The sequence below is a fragment of the Lagopus muta genome, chromosome 17 (genome assembly GCF_023343835.1).
Source record: "Lagopus muta isolate bLagMut1 chromosome 17, bLagMut1 primary, whole genome shotgun sequence".
NCBI lineage: Eukaryota > Metazoa > Chordata > Aves > Galliformes > Phasianidae > Lagopus > Lagopus muta.
Genome location: NC_064449.1, coordinates 3826051 through 3842567, shown reverse-complemented (window position 1 = coordinate 3842567; position 16517 = coordinate 3826051). Strand labels below are relative to the sequence as shown.

The 16517-nt window shown below is 42.3% G+C and overlaps 1 protein-coding gene across 11 annotated transcripts in view; it reads right to left on the bottom strand.

The window, feature by feature from the left end:
* Positions 1 to 16517, bottom strand: part of DEPDC5 (DEP domain containing 5, GATOR1 subcomplex subunit) — a 42064-nt gene that overhangs the window by 25472 nt on the left and 75 nt on the right. For 6 of the 11 annotated variants that reach the window (XR_007380284.1, XM_048963716.1, XM_048963721.1 and 3 more), the window contains exons 1-23: positions 16250 to 16511; positions 15772 to 15889; positions 14974 to 15061; positions 14275 to 14321; positions 13690 to 13775; positions 12868 to 12951; positions 12152 to 12201; positions 11864 to 11933; positions 11480 to 11558; positions 10499 to 10560; positions 8990 to 9059; positions 8543 to 8615; positions 8195 to 8298; positions 7873 to 7947; positions 6857 to 6991; positions 6374 to 6435; positions 6209 to 6282; positions 4967 to 5036; positions 4559 to 4595; positions 3697 to 3817; positions 3181 to 3404; positions 1441 to 1644; positions 1076 to 1211 (exon numbers count right to left, since the gene is read on the bottom strand). Coding sequence is in view for 10 of the 11 variants with exons in the window: in XM_048963716.1 (XP_048819673.1) it covers positions 1076 to 1211; positions 1441 to 1644; positions 3181 to 3404; positions 3697 to 3817; positions 4559 to 4595; positions 4967 to 5036; positions 6209 to 6282; positions 6374 to 6435; positions 6857 to 6991; positions 7873 to 7947; positions 8195 to 8298; positions 8543 to 8615; positions 8990 to 9059; positions 10499 to 10560; positions 11480 to 11558; positions 11864 to 11933; positions 12152 to 12201; positions 12868 to 12951; positions 13690 to 13775; positions 14275 to 14321; positions 14974 to 15061; positions 15772 to 15829 (2009 nt within the window). In the remaining variant the exon portion in view is untranslated. Of the gene's footprint in view, positions 1 to 1075; positions 1212 to 1440; positions 1645 to 3180; positions 3405 to 3696; positions 3818 to 4558; positions 4596 to 4966; positions 5037 to 6208; positions 6283 to 6373; positions 6436 to 6856; positions 6992 to 7872; positions 7948 to 8194; positions 8299 to 8542; positions 8616 to 8989; positions 9060 to 10498; positions 10561 to 11479; positions 11559 to 11863; positions 11934 to 12151; positions 12202 to 12867; positions 12952 to 13689; positions 13776 to 14274; positions 14322 to 14973; positions 15062 to 15771; positions 15890 to 16249; positions 16512 to 16517 lie in introns of those variants that run through there. The other 5 variants (XM_048963718.1, XM_048963723.1, XM_048963720.1 and 2 more) reach the window with 2 other exon arrangements.

The window sequence follows — 16517 nt, the reverse complement described above, 5'->3', positions numbered from 1 at the left end:
TGAAAATTATGCAACACACAGAGGGATGAGAGCATGCCAAAGGATAGCACACAGAACAAGCCAGGATAACAGCCTCCCTTGAAAGAAATGAAAAATGCTTGAAAGAAAACCAGACTGAAATTTCCTGCAGGACTACTCAAAGGCAGCATGGGAAAAACATCCCTGAAAATTCAGAAGGCAGAGGATAGCACGTGCTCCTCACTCTGCTCATTCTGAAACAATATGGAACACAAACCTCTATAAGCAAGAGGAAATAGCAGCAGGAAAAATATTAAAATTACTGATAAAAGAAATTAGTATTGGCAATTCTGAGTTGTCTAGGATACCAAAATGGTTTTTTTTGTAAATGATATTTAATAAGCATAGAGTGAAAAACAGACAAAACGTCTTCAATAAAAGAATTACCAGGCAAAAACCAGGTAAGAGAATATCTGGAAATTGGAGAATAACTGTGCAGCTTGATAAATGGCTTACATCGAGAGAAGGACCTGATTTCTCTCACTGTAAAATCAGCTTCCCCACAATCATACCATATCCTGCGACACTGGGATCTCACTTCTCACAGCCAACAGTCAATACAAATTCCCAGCCCTGACCAAAGCTTATTTTTAAGAAAAAGTTGTTTTGAGAACACAGGTACTTTCATTTGCAATCCACTCCTGATGTTTATCATGGCTGTACTTCTTATGAGCAAAGGGAATACAGGAATGAATGGATGGGTCTGGAAGGGTTCAGCAGTTACCGGGAGGCAAAGCTATGTCTTACCCTCAAAAATGTTCTGTTCTGGCTACTGGCATAAAGAGTCAAGAGTTAAACACAATCTCTAATAACCCAAATTTGAATGAATCCATGAATAATGCTTTGTATTGCTCATGCATTGCAAACTGTCATAAGCTACTGTCTTCCCCAAGCTAGAGGAGGTAAACCATTTCCAGACTTGCCACAAGAGAAGTACATGCTGCATTTGATGCAGCACGTTATTGAACTTTCAGATGACAGCCTATAACACAGAGAGAATTTTAATGAAAAAGGATGTTACTGCAAAGAGTACCCAGACCCATCCTGAGGACCTCACCTGCCAGCTGCCTCGTGATAAGCCAGCTCCAGCAGCTCAGCAGAGGAGTGTGTCAAATCCTGCTGCCCACTGTCCTGCATTTCTGCCATATTCTGTCGGGTTTGGTGATGAATCTGGATAGCTTCTCCTGATGGACCTACAGTTACAGTTTGATCATTAGTTCACTTCATCTGCCTCGATTCCTCATTTGTTTTCACTCACTCATACCCCTCTCGTGCCAACACCTCTGCTTTAACAAGTCCATACACCCAGCACAGCCTCTGTTACGCCGCAGAGTACTTCAAGTCACCAGATTTCACACTGGTTCCCTTGTTGGATGAAGAAAGCAATTCCTAGCTGTGTAACGTGCTATGAAACAGACTTACCCACAGGAAAAGTGTGCATCCAGCGCCTCCTGTTAGATGTAAGCTTCATGGGCATGCGTGATGGAGCAAACGGATTGATCAGTGCTCTCTGGGGTGTGTATCCCCCAGGCCGAATGTGTAGCATGGATTCTGCACTGCCAACGTGGAACCTCCCTGGGGCACTGGAGTCACGCTGCTGAGACTCCAGCATGTTGTCAAGGGCATCTAGAAAGCACAACTTAAAGTCAGCGTGAGATCAGCCAAGTAAAAGAAAGCGAATTGCTATGGGATATAAAGACCCCCCAGGGTAAGTGGGAACGAGGAGAGCTGAGGAACAAGCAGGGAGAGATGCTGAAATCAATTTCAATCTAGTCTGTAAGTTGCAACAAACAAGAAAGAGTACCATTTCGCTTGCCATTACAGCATTTCTGTGTAGTGTCACTTTATACCCAATAAAGCCAACTATGCAAAATTACTCAGAGCTTTGAGAATTCCTGAAGAAACAAAGCAAAAGACTGAAAGAACACACAAGAAACCTCAAGATGAGCACCAAAGAAGCCACAAGTGAGTAATGTATACATTTTTTGTAACGTTCAGATTTGGCCACTTAAATATGAAATTATTTCCAGAAGACACTGGGACACAAGATCTCAGCAAGCTAGCAGCCAGTCATTACTCCTCAAGGTAGAACATAAATACAGTTATTTAGAAATAGGAGGAACAAACTAGATGACTCAGTAGCATTTGCTCTGTTCAACAAACAGAAAACTCCAAGAGAAGGGATGATCTCGTTTAGCACTGTATACTGCTTACCAGAACATGTGAACAATTCCAGTTACTCTGATCATTCCCTCCCCATCAGTCCTGTTCTACACTCTACATCCCCAAGCAGCGCATGTCATCAGCTGAGCCACACCACCACCCTTCAGACTAAAGGAGTAACAAAAATACAAGAGTATCTATGTATATATTAACTGACAGAATGGGGAGAATGCATGAAAAGGTAAATGTGACAAAGTTCCTTATGTGATAGCAGGTCCACACCAGTAAATCCTATTCCTATAGGAAGACAAATATGATATGGAGTATCAGACAGAAAGAAATGAAAAATAAAAGTATGGAGAGCCTTCAGGGACAGAACTCTACTGATCAAGCAACTGCAGGGGGAATGCAATTTACCCAGCAGTGGTCTTATGAAGCTATCACATACTGTCTGAGAATAAAATTAAATTAGAAGAGTGGGGGAAAAAAAAAAAAAGGGAGACTGTCATCACTGCTAACACACTGAGACAGCTCAGCAGTACTCTGTCAAAAGGAAGGACCCAGAAAGTGACTCTTAACAACAGTAACTACCCATAGGGAGAAGTTACAAGCAGGGTCCCCCAGGGCTCATTACTAAGGTCAGCTCTCATTTCACAGATTATAGGTGACCTGGATGATAAAAATTTACTTGTATATGTCCACGTTTGCAGACAGGCACAGGAGAATAGTCAAATATTAGGGAAGGCAATAGGCAAGGGAAAAGAACACCTCAGTATCGGGACACTTCTATTTAGGACAAGCCAATTAAAGAAATGCAATGGAAATGGACAAGGGTGAAGGGAGAACACAAACCCCGACATAGCTGGAACACATAAAAGCTGTAGCACAACTGCCAGTGTGAGCACATTTTCCCTGTATTGACCTGGCAGACCAACGTGAGCTTTGATTTTCTCTTTCCCCTCACCACCTAAGGTATTTTCCCATCTGCCTCAGGCTGACCTCTGGTGCTGGTATAGCCCAAAGAGCTGCTGACTTCATACTGATGCAGGTGAGGCCGTGGGATCATCAGGATGTTGGAGATCTTGCCCAGTGAGCTGTCATCAGAAGCCTGGCTCCTCACCTCCTCTGGGGGCAGCGTGCGGCTCTGCAGAGAAGGGCTGCATGAGACATCATAGGAACTAGAGCTCTTTCTGGTACGACTTTCTCTCTCCCTCACGGATCTGCTGAAAAGAAATAGTTACATGCAGTGATAAGAAAAAAGGGAGAATTCATTCCAGAATTTTAAAGGGGCTTGAACAAGCTCAACTCATGTAAAAGATTCAACAGCCAAGTGCAAAAAAAAGACAACTAAAAGGAAGCTACCACTGTGTTTTGGTTTGGTTATTTGGATACTAAATACTCAGTGCATTATACAGTAAGCTCATGCTCTCCTCATATTTCTCCAAGTACATTATGCATCAAGAAATACACCAGAACATCACTGCTCTCAAACTGGTACACTCATAGTCCTCTTACCTAAAAGTGGTGCAGCGTTGAGCTCTGGATGGACCTGGCAGTCTGAACACCTGGGCATCATAGCCATCGTAATCAACCTGGATGGGCAGGGCATTCTCAGCATCTTTCGGAGCTCCTAATGCTGAAATAAAATCATATGGTTCTTGAACCTCTTCCAAGAATGTTAAGAACTGCAGGGCAGAAGCACCCAACTCACACCACTAAATAGCAGCTCTTCCAAAAGAAAACGCATACAAAAATCTGATGAGCAGAAGACTGGAAGGGATGCTTGCTCAGTTATCAATGTCTGTGCCTCTGAATCTGAGTTGCTGAGGCCCTAACGTCTTTCCCACATACATCCAAGAGATTAAATACTCAATAAACCATTTCTTGTATAAACAGATACCTCAAATCACTTCAAGAGGAAAGTGCATGTTTTAAACCATCTTTGCAAGAAATGACAACTCCTCTTTCAGAACACACATGTTCCTGAAATTAGGTGGTATTAAGCAGAACACAGGCTTCTCCCACTGCAATTCTGTGGCCATATCACTGACACCTCAAGCCAGCAAATGAGTCCTGTCCACTTCTCATGAATGGCAGTGCAAGCACACCAGCCTGACCCCACTTATTTCTGTAGTCAGGTGACAGGCAGCTAGGACCTACTGCCTCCCTCCACTGTAGTTATTTGCCTAGAACGCAAATCAGAGATCCACATTAACATCCTGGGTAACAACTGTGTGCTTTTCAAGTTCTTCTGCAATAATTGGCCCTTCTGGCATCTCATCAGAAGTGTCTTTACTGTTAATGTCACAGTCTTACTACAGCTGCTTGTTAGTTAGGGAGTCAGTGTGACAGATCATTGCATAGGAGGATTACTCACAGGCATCTCGGCTATTTTTTGTTTTCTCAATCAGTGGCTGGAGGGTCCAACAAAGGAGTTATGAAGGAAGAGATAAGGAGAAAAACAACAGTCAGCATATTGTAAGGAAATACCCCAGTGTGATAAAACATCAAATTCAAGCTCACTGAAGCAGCCATACCACGTCAGAAGTATAAAAGACTGTATAAAGTATAAAGCATTTCTCACCTAGGTTAATTTTAGAGATCAGGACGGACTGATCCCAACAAACTAGTCCCTCATGCACAACCCCTACAACACCCATTTACAGACTAGTTTGCAATGTCTTTTAAACAGAGAAATGTAGTGACTACTGTTCCAATATTAACACTGCTAGGATTGGATGCTTGGCTGTGAGATGATTTCTGACCTAATCAGAAAGATACCTACTTTCCTTCCTGCCAGTTTGATCCGTGGAGTGAAGCTGTTACACTGAAGCTGGCTTTTGGACGTGTAGAAACTGAAAGACAGGATAGTTCAGCTGTATTCTAGGAACTGAACATAGCTGCACAACCACATAGCAGACAATCTGTGAATTTGAGCCAGTTATTTGAGGGAAAAAAAGGGTATACCTTTCTTTGCTTAAGACAACATCTGAAAAACACTGCAGATGGTTAAGTAGAGAGACAGTACTCTTGTCCTTAAAGACCAGCCTTAGAATTTCATATAACCTCAGTCTTGACCTCCTCTTAATGTATTGAAGTCTGCATTCCCCAGTTCATTTCCTCCTTCTACAGAACCATATCAGCTTTCACTGTCTATAGAGTACTGCACAGTTTACATGATTCTTTCCCTAATTTACATGACAGTAATGACTCACACCAACTGCTTGAAAACTAAGGATCTCCTCCCATTTGGGGTAATTATTATTTAAGATCTGTTCCTTGTCACCTGAATCTTTTAAATCCTGCCATCAAACACCTCTTTCATCTAAGGAAAGGACAGAGTGCCTTCCAGCTACTTGAAAAGACTGCGTATACACAACGCTTGAATGATTATTAGTCAGGACAGCCATACAATGCATGAAGATAAAACAAAGTATTAAAAGGAAAAAAAAAAGTTCTGCTGCAGAACAGGGGTTGTAGAAGCTGCTTTTGTTCTGATCTCTAATGGTAGAGAAAGAGCAGAGAGCTTTAGGACACAATGTTTAAGAGAAAGCAGAAAGAAAACCTACCATGCCTTGGGGTAAAGCAATGTAAAACTGAGCCTGCGTTTCCTGTAATTGCTCTAGTATTTATCCATGCTATTCACATGCTCTTTACCTGTAACTATTCACTGGAGAGGTACTTATTTTTCCCTAGCAATCAATTTAGTTGAAGTGACAGTAATTTTTCTGAGCTTCCTGACTTACTTAAATCATAATTTAAGGCTACAACTCAGCTGGAAAGAGAGCTTAAGATCAAAACTTTTTCCTCTTCAAATTGCCTATCACATCTGACATGTTGAATTAATGACCAGAGTTCTGCAACAACAGTCTTAGCTCTGCAAGACCACTATCCCTGCTTTGTAAGCAGAGCAGCAGAAATAAACAATGGCAGAAGAAAGAAATCAACATATGTACAGAGAAGAAAGCACAGCACAGATGTTTTGCAAAGGCTATTATCTCCTGAAAAACTTTAAGAGCTCACCTACCTATGGTTTATCCAGTGTGGAATGTTGTAGTCATCACCCAGCCTGGAATCCCCAGGTCCACAGCGATTATGGAGCTGTAAGAGGAATTCAAGGCAAAGCAACCAGTAGTGTCTGTCACAAAGTAACACTCCTAGGAACAGAGAAGGGAGGAACAGCATGCATTACCTTAAAGAGCGGCACAGCATGCAATGGTTGCTCTCCCATGCATACCAAGTCCACACCAATGCCTGTAAACAAATAACAGCAGAGTTCAGCTGTCAGAACAGACCACATGCTTTGTATTCACAATAGATTTTAAAAACATGATTGCACTGTAAATAGTAGAGAGCAATCCCATGGTATGGCTACAAAACCACCTGTGGGAATATCAAAAGTGTTTCTTCTAGACTAGCATAAATCGTGAAGGATAATCCTGCAAGGGGAAGGTCTGTGTGGACTGATGAAGTGCTCCACTATCATTGAAACAAATCAATACCTGCAAGTTCTCTAAAAACCAAATCATTTCAACAGTGCAGACACAAGCCCTCCAGTTGTGGCCCCTCTTTCAAAATAAAGTACAAAAGTTGCAAGTACTATTTCAGCACAAGAAAAGGGCAGAACTTTCCCAAGGGTATCTGTTACCCTTCACAGAAGTGACTGGTTATTTACCATTGTCTATCATCCGCTGCTTGGTCAGAATCATAAGGAGGCGATCGACTTCAAACACACCCACGCCAGGGGTGATGACCACTGACATCTGCCCAGTCCGATCAAAGTTCCTGTTTATGTAATGCTTGTCGAACACTGCGAGGAAGAAGCAGGGAGCACTTCATCAGACAAAGATGCTGGATGTATTTCTCAAAGCAAGGGAGTTGACTCTCTGTTGGTAAAGGCATTAAACAAGTTTCCACAAAACACATGTGGAAGTTAGGACTTGCCCATAGCATTGTTCAACCAGTAATATAAGTAAAGCTATAGCAGTAGGGCAAAATAAGAAAACAGGAACTGGATAACTAAAAAGGGATCTTTTTTCATATGCTTCATGTTCTAACATCTCACAAAACAAGCCAGCAAAAAAAAAACCACACAGCAAATAAAAAAACATCCAGTGCTTCGAAAACAAGCAAACCCCACCTACATCATAAACCCCTCCTACATCATAACATAAAGGTCAGCACTGGTCTCTAACGTGCTGTGCTCCCCCTCTCATGTAAATACAGCCATTCAGAGGATAGAAACATTTGATGTAAAGAGTCACAAAAAAGCACATCTTTTGGGATCCCTTCCAGACAATTAAATCCACCTGTATGCTAAAAAAAGATGGATCACCTTGACCCAAGCAACATTTGATCAGCCTGCTTTTGAAAGGCTCACAGAATTAAGAAATTTCATTTCTGTTGCAAGAAGTTTGCACACATACCCACAGCTGGGAGAAACATTTCCATCTGAACAAGGCCCTGCATTGGTTCCTGAACCACCCAACACTCCATTAGGAGAGTCACTGTTTTTTCCAGAGACACACATTAGAAACTTTCTTCTGAAGCAGGAAATGACAGTTGAACCACTTCATATTTCTCTCTCCTCAGTGACGTTAAGGAACAGGCAGGAGAAGCCCACAACCATTTACTTGCACCTGTTTTAGTGGCTCCTCCTCTGTATATTTTTATTTGTTGTTCATAACTTACCATTGAATGAAAGATTTATGGCCTCCAAGTAGTTCCCTTGTGCTGATGTAGAATTGAAACCTGGAGGAAAGCCCTCTGGACGAGCGTTCAGAAGGAAAAAATAAATCAATTGTAACTGCAGTGGTATTAAGGCCTATTACCTCAACAAATTACAGGCAAAAATGGTGCATCTCACAGAAAGATGTGAGCAAAACAACTTACTCAGGAGAGCACTTAAGTAGTGCAACATCAGACTCCAACCAAAGCTGGAGTTTACAAACAGTTTTCCTAAAAGATTTTTTTTTAAGAGAGTAAAAAGCCCAGGAAAGGGGTTTCCTCTCACCTGCTTGCTCCAGTCGAACCAGCACAGGATACTGGATGAAAAGCTTTTTAATGGTCACAAGCAATGAGGTCCACTCTTCTCGTCTCTCGTTCTGAACTACAACTCTAGAAAGAGCACAGCTCAGTAAGTATCATGACAGGAATACAAACCACACTCACACCCAAGGGGCAGACTAACATAGCAAACAAGATCGTGTGGCCACAGAATGGGAAGTGCTGCCACTTTCAGACATGCACGTTTTTCACAATCTTAATTCCTAGCAAGGTCCTACAGCTAACAACACGACGTTCTCCCCAAGGGTGGTGCATACACTGTGAGACAGCTGAAAGAACAGGGAAGAAGACATACTTGTAAAAATCTTCATAAAACCTCCCCTCGTGATCCTGCCGGATGGATGCACGATGTGTTTCAGGAAACTCATCTGAAATGGAGGCAGCACAGCAATCACACTGAGTTCTTGTACAGAAATGCCTGTTGTCTTTTCTAGCAGGGAGTGGTTAACTCCCACTGAAGAGGAAAGTCTCTGATAAATATTAGTTGTCCCTCACAACATTTAAATTGCTTTTAAAGCAACATGACAGCTTGAGTACAAGGAAAATTTGCCACATTTTCCTCCAAGTACAGTTTTTACTGCAGTACTGTCATGACAGTGGCTGTGTATCCATTGTGCTTGGTAGGGAACACTTTTGACATGGGCATAAAAAACAGCAGAAAGAGTCTTTGCCAGACACTAAAAATCTCTGATGAGAGGAGAAAGGTTAAAAACAATAACATGAAAACACAGAATTTACTTACCTATACATTTTGCTTCATAAAACGTTCTAGAAAATAGAACCACTGTCACTTCATGGCTACAATTCTTCTCCTGTCCAGGAAGAACAGAAAAAAAAACTTTCACCCACAAAAGGGTAACACTCAGTACATACACATATAGTAACACCCTCTATACCTCACATGTAGGACCTAGATAAAAGTGTACTGCTGTATTTATGTATAGGCAAAAAGACTGTGTCTGCCTCTATGAAATAACATAAAGCTCTGTCCTGAGGAGTCTGTTCTGCTAGGCTTTAGTGCATTAAATGGAAGCATCCTCCATTAGCCTTAAAGCAACTCCCTTCTGTAGTTACCAGGATACAAGATTTCTGTGTAAAAAAACACAGCTGACTCAATGTGTTTGCTTTTATAAACTACTCACTGAAAGCAGTGTGATACTGTTATGTCTTACTGTTCAGATAGATGCCCCTAACAGTTCCATGGAAACAAGACACTAACCTCACTGAACAGTAATAGTGCTAATACACACAATGGAATTAATGAGCTGGAAAGAGCATATTGGTCATCCCATGCAAAAGGAAAAGCTTGAAAAGCCCTGGTCAGAGAGAGCCCCCAGATCACCCAGGCCCATATCCAACATGGTACACTAGTACCAAAAACAGAACAGAAGCCTTATACACATCATGCAGTGCTCCCAGTAAATCTCCAGGGGAGAAAAAGCACAATGAAAATGAATCAAACTTGTAGTTCTCCACATTTGTGAGTGTTATGAGCTATACTTTGCACAGATGTTACACATGTAGGGTTTCAGGCTCTTTTGCCTTGTCTAGCTACCCTTCCAATTTAGACTGCAGATTTTGTATGTCTTGAGTACTGCTACAGTTCACTTATTCACGTCCATAGAAATCTGCTGCCCCAGGCTTTCTCCACAGCTGTGTGGCTAAAAGGATTTCAGCCTCCAATCCTACCCTCTCCCCTAATGCAGGGCTGCCAACAGCAGCTGCACCTTGCTGTGAGCCAAGGCGTGCACTGAAACAGGAGATGGCTCTTTGTTGTTCGGCTGCAAAAAGATAGTGAGGCTTTGTTTGTTTCAGAGAGCACCGCTTCCAAGAGCTCACACACCACCAGTGGCCCCAGTCTACAAACCAGCAACACAACTGGGTTACATAATGCCAGGGAACCATTGGGAACTAAGCCCTGGAACAAAGACTGCGCAAAACAAACTTGAGTTGCACCTGCATCACACATGTAGCAACTTAAGGGCAGTCAGACCTGCCACCCAAACCAACCAACTGCATGACAACCACAGCAGATACAATAGAGCAGTACTGGAGCCACCTGCACACACAGTTTACCAGCTGACCTACAGTAACCACTCTTCTGCTGCCCAGGAGCCATGTCTCATGCTTTTGTAAACCTTAGTGCTGCCTGACACAACGTGGGCCTTCCTCAAACAGGCAGCTCGATGGATTCATGAAGATGGCACTGACATCTTATTTCAGAACAGGATGAACTTGAGCAGCTATTTACCTTCCATTTTGTGAAGAGGTCAGCAAGGAAACCATTCACAGCTTTCTCAAAGTACAAGTCCCCTGCAAAGTAATCACACCCAAACATCAAACAATAGCAACTACTTCAATTACAGGCTGTATTTTACACTGAGATTCTAGGAGTTATTTTTTATTAGGATCAGAGCAATTTGCTCTGTGCACACTGAATGCTAACAGTATTAAAGAGGGCATAAAAAAAGATTTAAAAGCAGGATTACATTTCAGATGATTTAAACAAAACTGTTGTATTGTCACACGGATCTGACCTTTACATCCGCTCTTCCAACACATTTACAACATGCTGGGAAAGCATCTGTACTATCTTTTAGAAATAGCATTCACAACTGATCCCCTGCTCTGCTTTGGAAAGCTGCCCAGCTACATATGCCTAAGCACATGGTCAAAGGAAGGGGTAAGAAAGCTGCTAAAGAACTAAGGCAGAAAAAACAATAGGGCAATGACAGAGCTAAGAAACTCATTCTAACCTCTCAAATTTTGAATACTTTTAGCAACCTTCCCCTGACCTAAAGGCAGAGCTCTCCCATCCAGCCACTGTCAAGAGAAATCTGTAATATCGAGATATTCTTTGCTTGGGTCTTCCATTCATTTCTGCTTTAAGGGTTCCAAGCCCTCATCACCAAACGTTTGCAACACAGAAAAACCTTTGCAAGCTTGATATTCAAGCTGGTCCCCTTGAATTAGTTGCTGATAATGACAGCCAGGCACTACAGTAACAACAGGAAAATTATGGGGCACTCAGGAGAAAGAAAGCGTGGCACTGCGAGTAAGGCTCTAAGAGAACAGCACAGCATACCTCAGAGCAATGCCTACACCAAAGGTGGGATATTTTAGTTTTCTACAAGTGGTAGAAAGGTATCATAGTGGCTGTTTTCTAGTAGCAGCAGAAAGGACAGCTGCAGTCCTGCACACTCAGAACCAGGCAAGCCAGTTAACCACGTACCATAGATGTCAAAATCCCACATTTCACAGCTCATCTGGATGAAAATATAAACCATGGCAGAAGTGGAGCGGAAGACCACCTGCAGGGGAATTAAACATCTTTCAAACAAGGTACATTCACAACAAGTGCCAAACGTGGAAGTTAACTACCAAGTAAGTGACATGACTGGGCCCACTGCACTGTGAGGAATTCCCCCTCCAAGGGAAGAGCAATCAGTGAAGAACAGTTGAACTTCACTGATCACTCATTCTCCTTAATTTGCTGCCATTTGTCAACTCGCTACACAAGCAGCTCATGTGATCCACACCATCTGTCAGTAAGACAGAATTAACGAAAAGCTAGCAAGGGAAAAGACTTCCTTTTCTTTATTGCCCAAAATCTTACCCGTGTGTCCTCACTGATGTATCCACAAGTGACTTTCTCACTCTTAACCCACAGTTCACCTGCTTGTGCCCTGGAAGAAAAAAAGTGCAAAGTATTTATTAGAGAGAATATGAAGATCACAGAGTCAACATTTTCCTAGCAGTGTATATTTCTCACCAATAGCTGGAAATGCTACAAACACAGCTAAGCTCAAAGCACTTCTCTTCACACTTGGCTCTGAGGGCAGAGATTTCTGTGTTGCTCTCTAATTTCCCCATATCCAAGACTAAATAAACATAACACACTGACCTGATACCTGCAAATTCCACCTTCTGGGTAACATATGCACAGGTGCTGACCTACGAAAGAACAGTTACAGGTGTTAACAGAACAGTGGGCTTAGAAAGAGCAGACAGATTAGCATAGAAAACAAACAAGCAAGCAAACAAAGTGCTCGAGCACCAGACTTGGGCCATAAAAGCATGAAAACCAGAACCTCTCAAATGCAGCATGGAAAACAGTTTTTAACAGGAGCTGAAATTGACTGGGCTCTTCTCTCTAATTCACTGTTCCTACAGGAGTCGAAAAGTGTGCTTCAGAGATGCAGGAACAAAAAAAATAATTAAAAAAAATCTGATAGATAGTTATTAGCAGTGCTATCAGAGAGAGAACACTGCAGCATTTCTGTTTGAAAGACATTTGGATTCAATTCCTTCCTAAGGTAGTAAATCATTAAAATTCAGAACGTGGGGAAAAAACCACTAAGCAGCATTCAGTACCCAAAGCAGTAACTAACATTACTGCAACAGAGTAGGAAATGATGGGAATGTCATTTTTTTCCTTATTATTTACATACACTTCTCCAACACTAAGGTACCGCTTAAAGCTGAAGTTCCACAGGAGCTGCTGACACTGATCTTTCTCTCTCTGTAAAAAGCTTATTTTCTTCTACAGTCAGCGAAGAAAAAGGTCTGTAATATTCTCAAAATCACCTCACCCTACAACGAGGGCAGCATGGGCCTTACCAAGCTTTTCTTCAGTCGCCACATATCCCCACGGCCAATATACTGATCTTTAAAAGTCAGTTCCACCAAGTCCAAGGTCACTTCCTGGGAAATAGAGGAAAAACACTGATTAGATTTTATTGGTTGTTTTCAACACAGCACCTTTCTGTTCTGCTAAGAGCCAAATGTTGCATCGAGGGCTGTTCTAAGCAAGTCAGTACTGCAAGACAAAGAGGAAATCCCATCTGAACAGCCACCAAAGTTGTGCATGTACCTGAAACTGCATCACAGAAGAAGACCCAGGACTATCTGTGCTACAACTCTCAGATCAAACCAAAAGCATAAAAAACAAATTCTACTGCTCATAGCATTAAGGAAACCCAGTTCCTGCATATGTTTTGTCATGTATTGAACAACAACTCCAACTGAAGCTCTTCATACAGTTGGACATTTACAAGAGATGCTTCTTTTACAAGGTACTCTAATATCAAATAATGCAAATCCATGGCTTTTCTTTGGACTGGGGCACTTATGAGTTTCTCTTCCCTCTGCTGAGTTATCCTGAATTACTGGAAGGAAAATGTAATTGAAATGTCTAAATTCCTATTAACCAGGTCCAAAAACTTCAAAAGGAATGCTGAAATAGTGGGGAGAGAAGAAATGGACCCATACAAACACACAAAAAGTGCAAGAGCCCAAACCACACTTTCTTCAGAAAGATGGATAAAGATGCTTCCATTAAAAATTAAAAAAAGCCTTTTTTCCCCCAACACTACTATGAATGGAAGTTTACAGAGCCCCAGTATGAGCTAACAGATGGAAAAAAACTGCCAAGCCACACACCTTTGGGTCAACAACATTCACATGGACATCCTGGTACGGCCGCAGTCGGAAAACCTGTGCAACAGTCTGATCCACACTTATTGTTTCTGCCACAGCAAGGAGAAAGGACAGAGAACACAAGCAGAAGGTGTCAGGCATTTACAGATACAAAAGCAATACAATGAGGTCGTCATGAAACACTTAGGACCTCAGCAAAAGACAGAAACTTCTTTCAATTATTGCCCAAATTAAGACTCGTTAAAATCAAAGCAATGGGGATGACACAAAGTTCAGCATGAATTCATTAATGCCAGAAAAATGCAAAAAGAGAAGACATCCAGTCAGAGAGTGCAGATACAAAAATTTAAGGCTCAAGTTTGTTGTATTTTTTCCCCTCCAAACTTTACTCAACATTACTGAACCAAAAGCAGATTTAAAATTTGGCTATCCATTTCCTGATGGAAATGATCATCCTCTCATCCTGGATAAACAAAGCACTCAGCTTCTTTAAAAGTTACATTAGTTGAGTAATGCAGATATTTAAAGTCCAACCACACAATCTTTGTCTATGATTTTACTGTGCACTTCACAAGTCTAGGGTTTTACCTTTCTGCAAGTCTTCCTTCAGTGATTTCACTTGCAGGAGCAGAGGGCTGTAGCATGCAAGGAAGAAAAAAGGCAGACAAGTTGAGATACCAAGAGTGTACTCCAGTTAAACCTATATCAAATCTATTTGGGATCACAGAGAACAGAATAAGCTGAACAAAAACGTTATCCTTTTCCAGAAGGTTTCAATACACCATCCTCTCTGCTTGCGACCCCATGCTGTTCTTTATACCCATTACAACTGTAAGGTACTATAAGGTACTTTTTAGGTAAAGATGACACTCTAAACGGGAAATGAAGTCATACAAGATCATCTCAGAATCTAACACAGCTATGCTCCTGCTTTTTTAGTATATGCTGTAGGATGAGCCTTCAGACTGCAGGTTTATGTTTTTATAGCAAACCAAGAAGTTTGAGTTCTTCCTTGGAGATGCAACAGATAGAAGAATAACTGCTAGCTAATGACAGCTCTGTGAAGAGAAAGACATCACTGACCTTGCCCAGTGAAACACCAAGCACGAAGGATTACATGCACTTTGCTTTGAGCAAGAGCTCCTGCTACAGTTTATTTCTCTTTTATTGAGGAAAAAAACACAGCAGATGCTGAAGCAAAGCCTCTCAGCGTAGAACCTGCTGCACTTCAACACATCCTTTCATTGCTCTAACCACACTTGACTTATCAGCAAAAGGAGAATTCACCTGTATTCATCATTTGGATGTGCAATTTCCACAACATCTCCCAGCTTGATTTGAAGAAATACTTTAGGATTCACCACCAGTTCATCATCTGCAAAACATAAGCAAATGAGGAATGTGACAATGAACAAATACACACCAAACACAGACACTCACACTGGGATTAACACATCACTGACGTACCACGTTCACTACAAAACAACACCCCCACAGCCATTTTGGTCTGGACAATCTTGTGAGAAAAAGCTTTTCTTTCAAATCAAAGGACTTTTATGGAAGAGTTGTTCAGCAAGAGAGCATGCCTTCACTACACAAGTATAATCTTCTTTTGTATTTTACACGTAAAGAGTACCAGCAGGAATTCAGGTATCCACAGAATCTTGCTAATAAACTTCAGTACAATGAAGTGATTTTAAGCCTACAACTAGAAAGTAGGCAATTAAACAGTATTGAGTTCACAAAACCACATATTTTGTTCCTACACCTGTCTACATGCAGCAGTAACTCGCTGGCATGTCTGTCACTCTTTGTTAAGAAAGGACCAAGGTACAAGTTAAAGAAAAAGTAAGAAAACAAAAGGAAAAGAAGTAGAATGAAGGAATTGTATTTTACAAGTGGAATTCTATTCTGTTCTGAAAAATAAACCTGATTTTATTCTGCTGTATCTTACTGTTAGAACTGGTCATTCCACACTGCAGCAGGTAGCACTGCCTCCACTGCTTTGTTAAAAGAGCAATACACATCTCAGAGCTTTCAATAACAGTAAGTTTGGGTCAAACTGATGCAAAGTGAGACACTGACCACTGCCTCCAAAGCCCTTCTTGTGTATGACCAGCTTGTACACCTTGTTGGTTCTCATCTTGAGCTCCTGTCCTTCTCAGTTACTTCGAGTAAAAAGGGCGGAGGACATCCTGCACATCTGCAGCAGAAACGAGAGCAAGCACAGGTCTCAGCACAGCTGTTCTTCAGTGGCTCTGACAGCAGCGTCTGCACTGAAGTTTAACCTTCTCTATGTCAGGAAGAAGCCCAGCGCTGCAGGCAGGCAGGCAGGGAGCACCCAGACCCCCCAGAGCCACACAGCGCCGTCCCTCACGGTTTTGCACCGCCAACATCCCGTTCCTCTGCTCTCACCCGCACCACGCGCTATTTCAGCGCACGACCTTCACAGCGTACTTTTTCAGAAGCGTGCTTCAAACCAAACCCACCACTGACAAGTTTCTCTCCACATCGGTTACAGACACGTCACCAGAACACACGCTTTTCTCCTCACAACACCCACCCTTAGAGCTGCGCTCCCACACCAACGCTTCCCCCACAGGTGCCGAAGAGCGGGATGCAGCGCCCGCTCCCCCCGACCCGCTCTTGTCAGCCGCTCCCGGGCTCCTCAGGGCCGCAGACGGGACATTAGGAGCGCTGAGGCCTCGCCCGCCACTCTCACAGCCCACCCGGCCCAGAACCCCGAGACTGAAGGAGAAACGCGACTCAACGCCGCGAGCCAAAGCCTAAGGGACGGCGCTAAGGGGCGCGAGCCGAGCTCAGATGCTAAC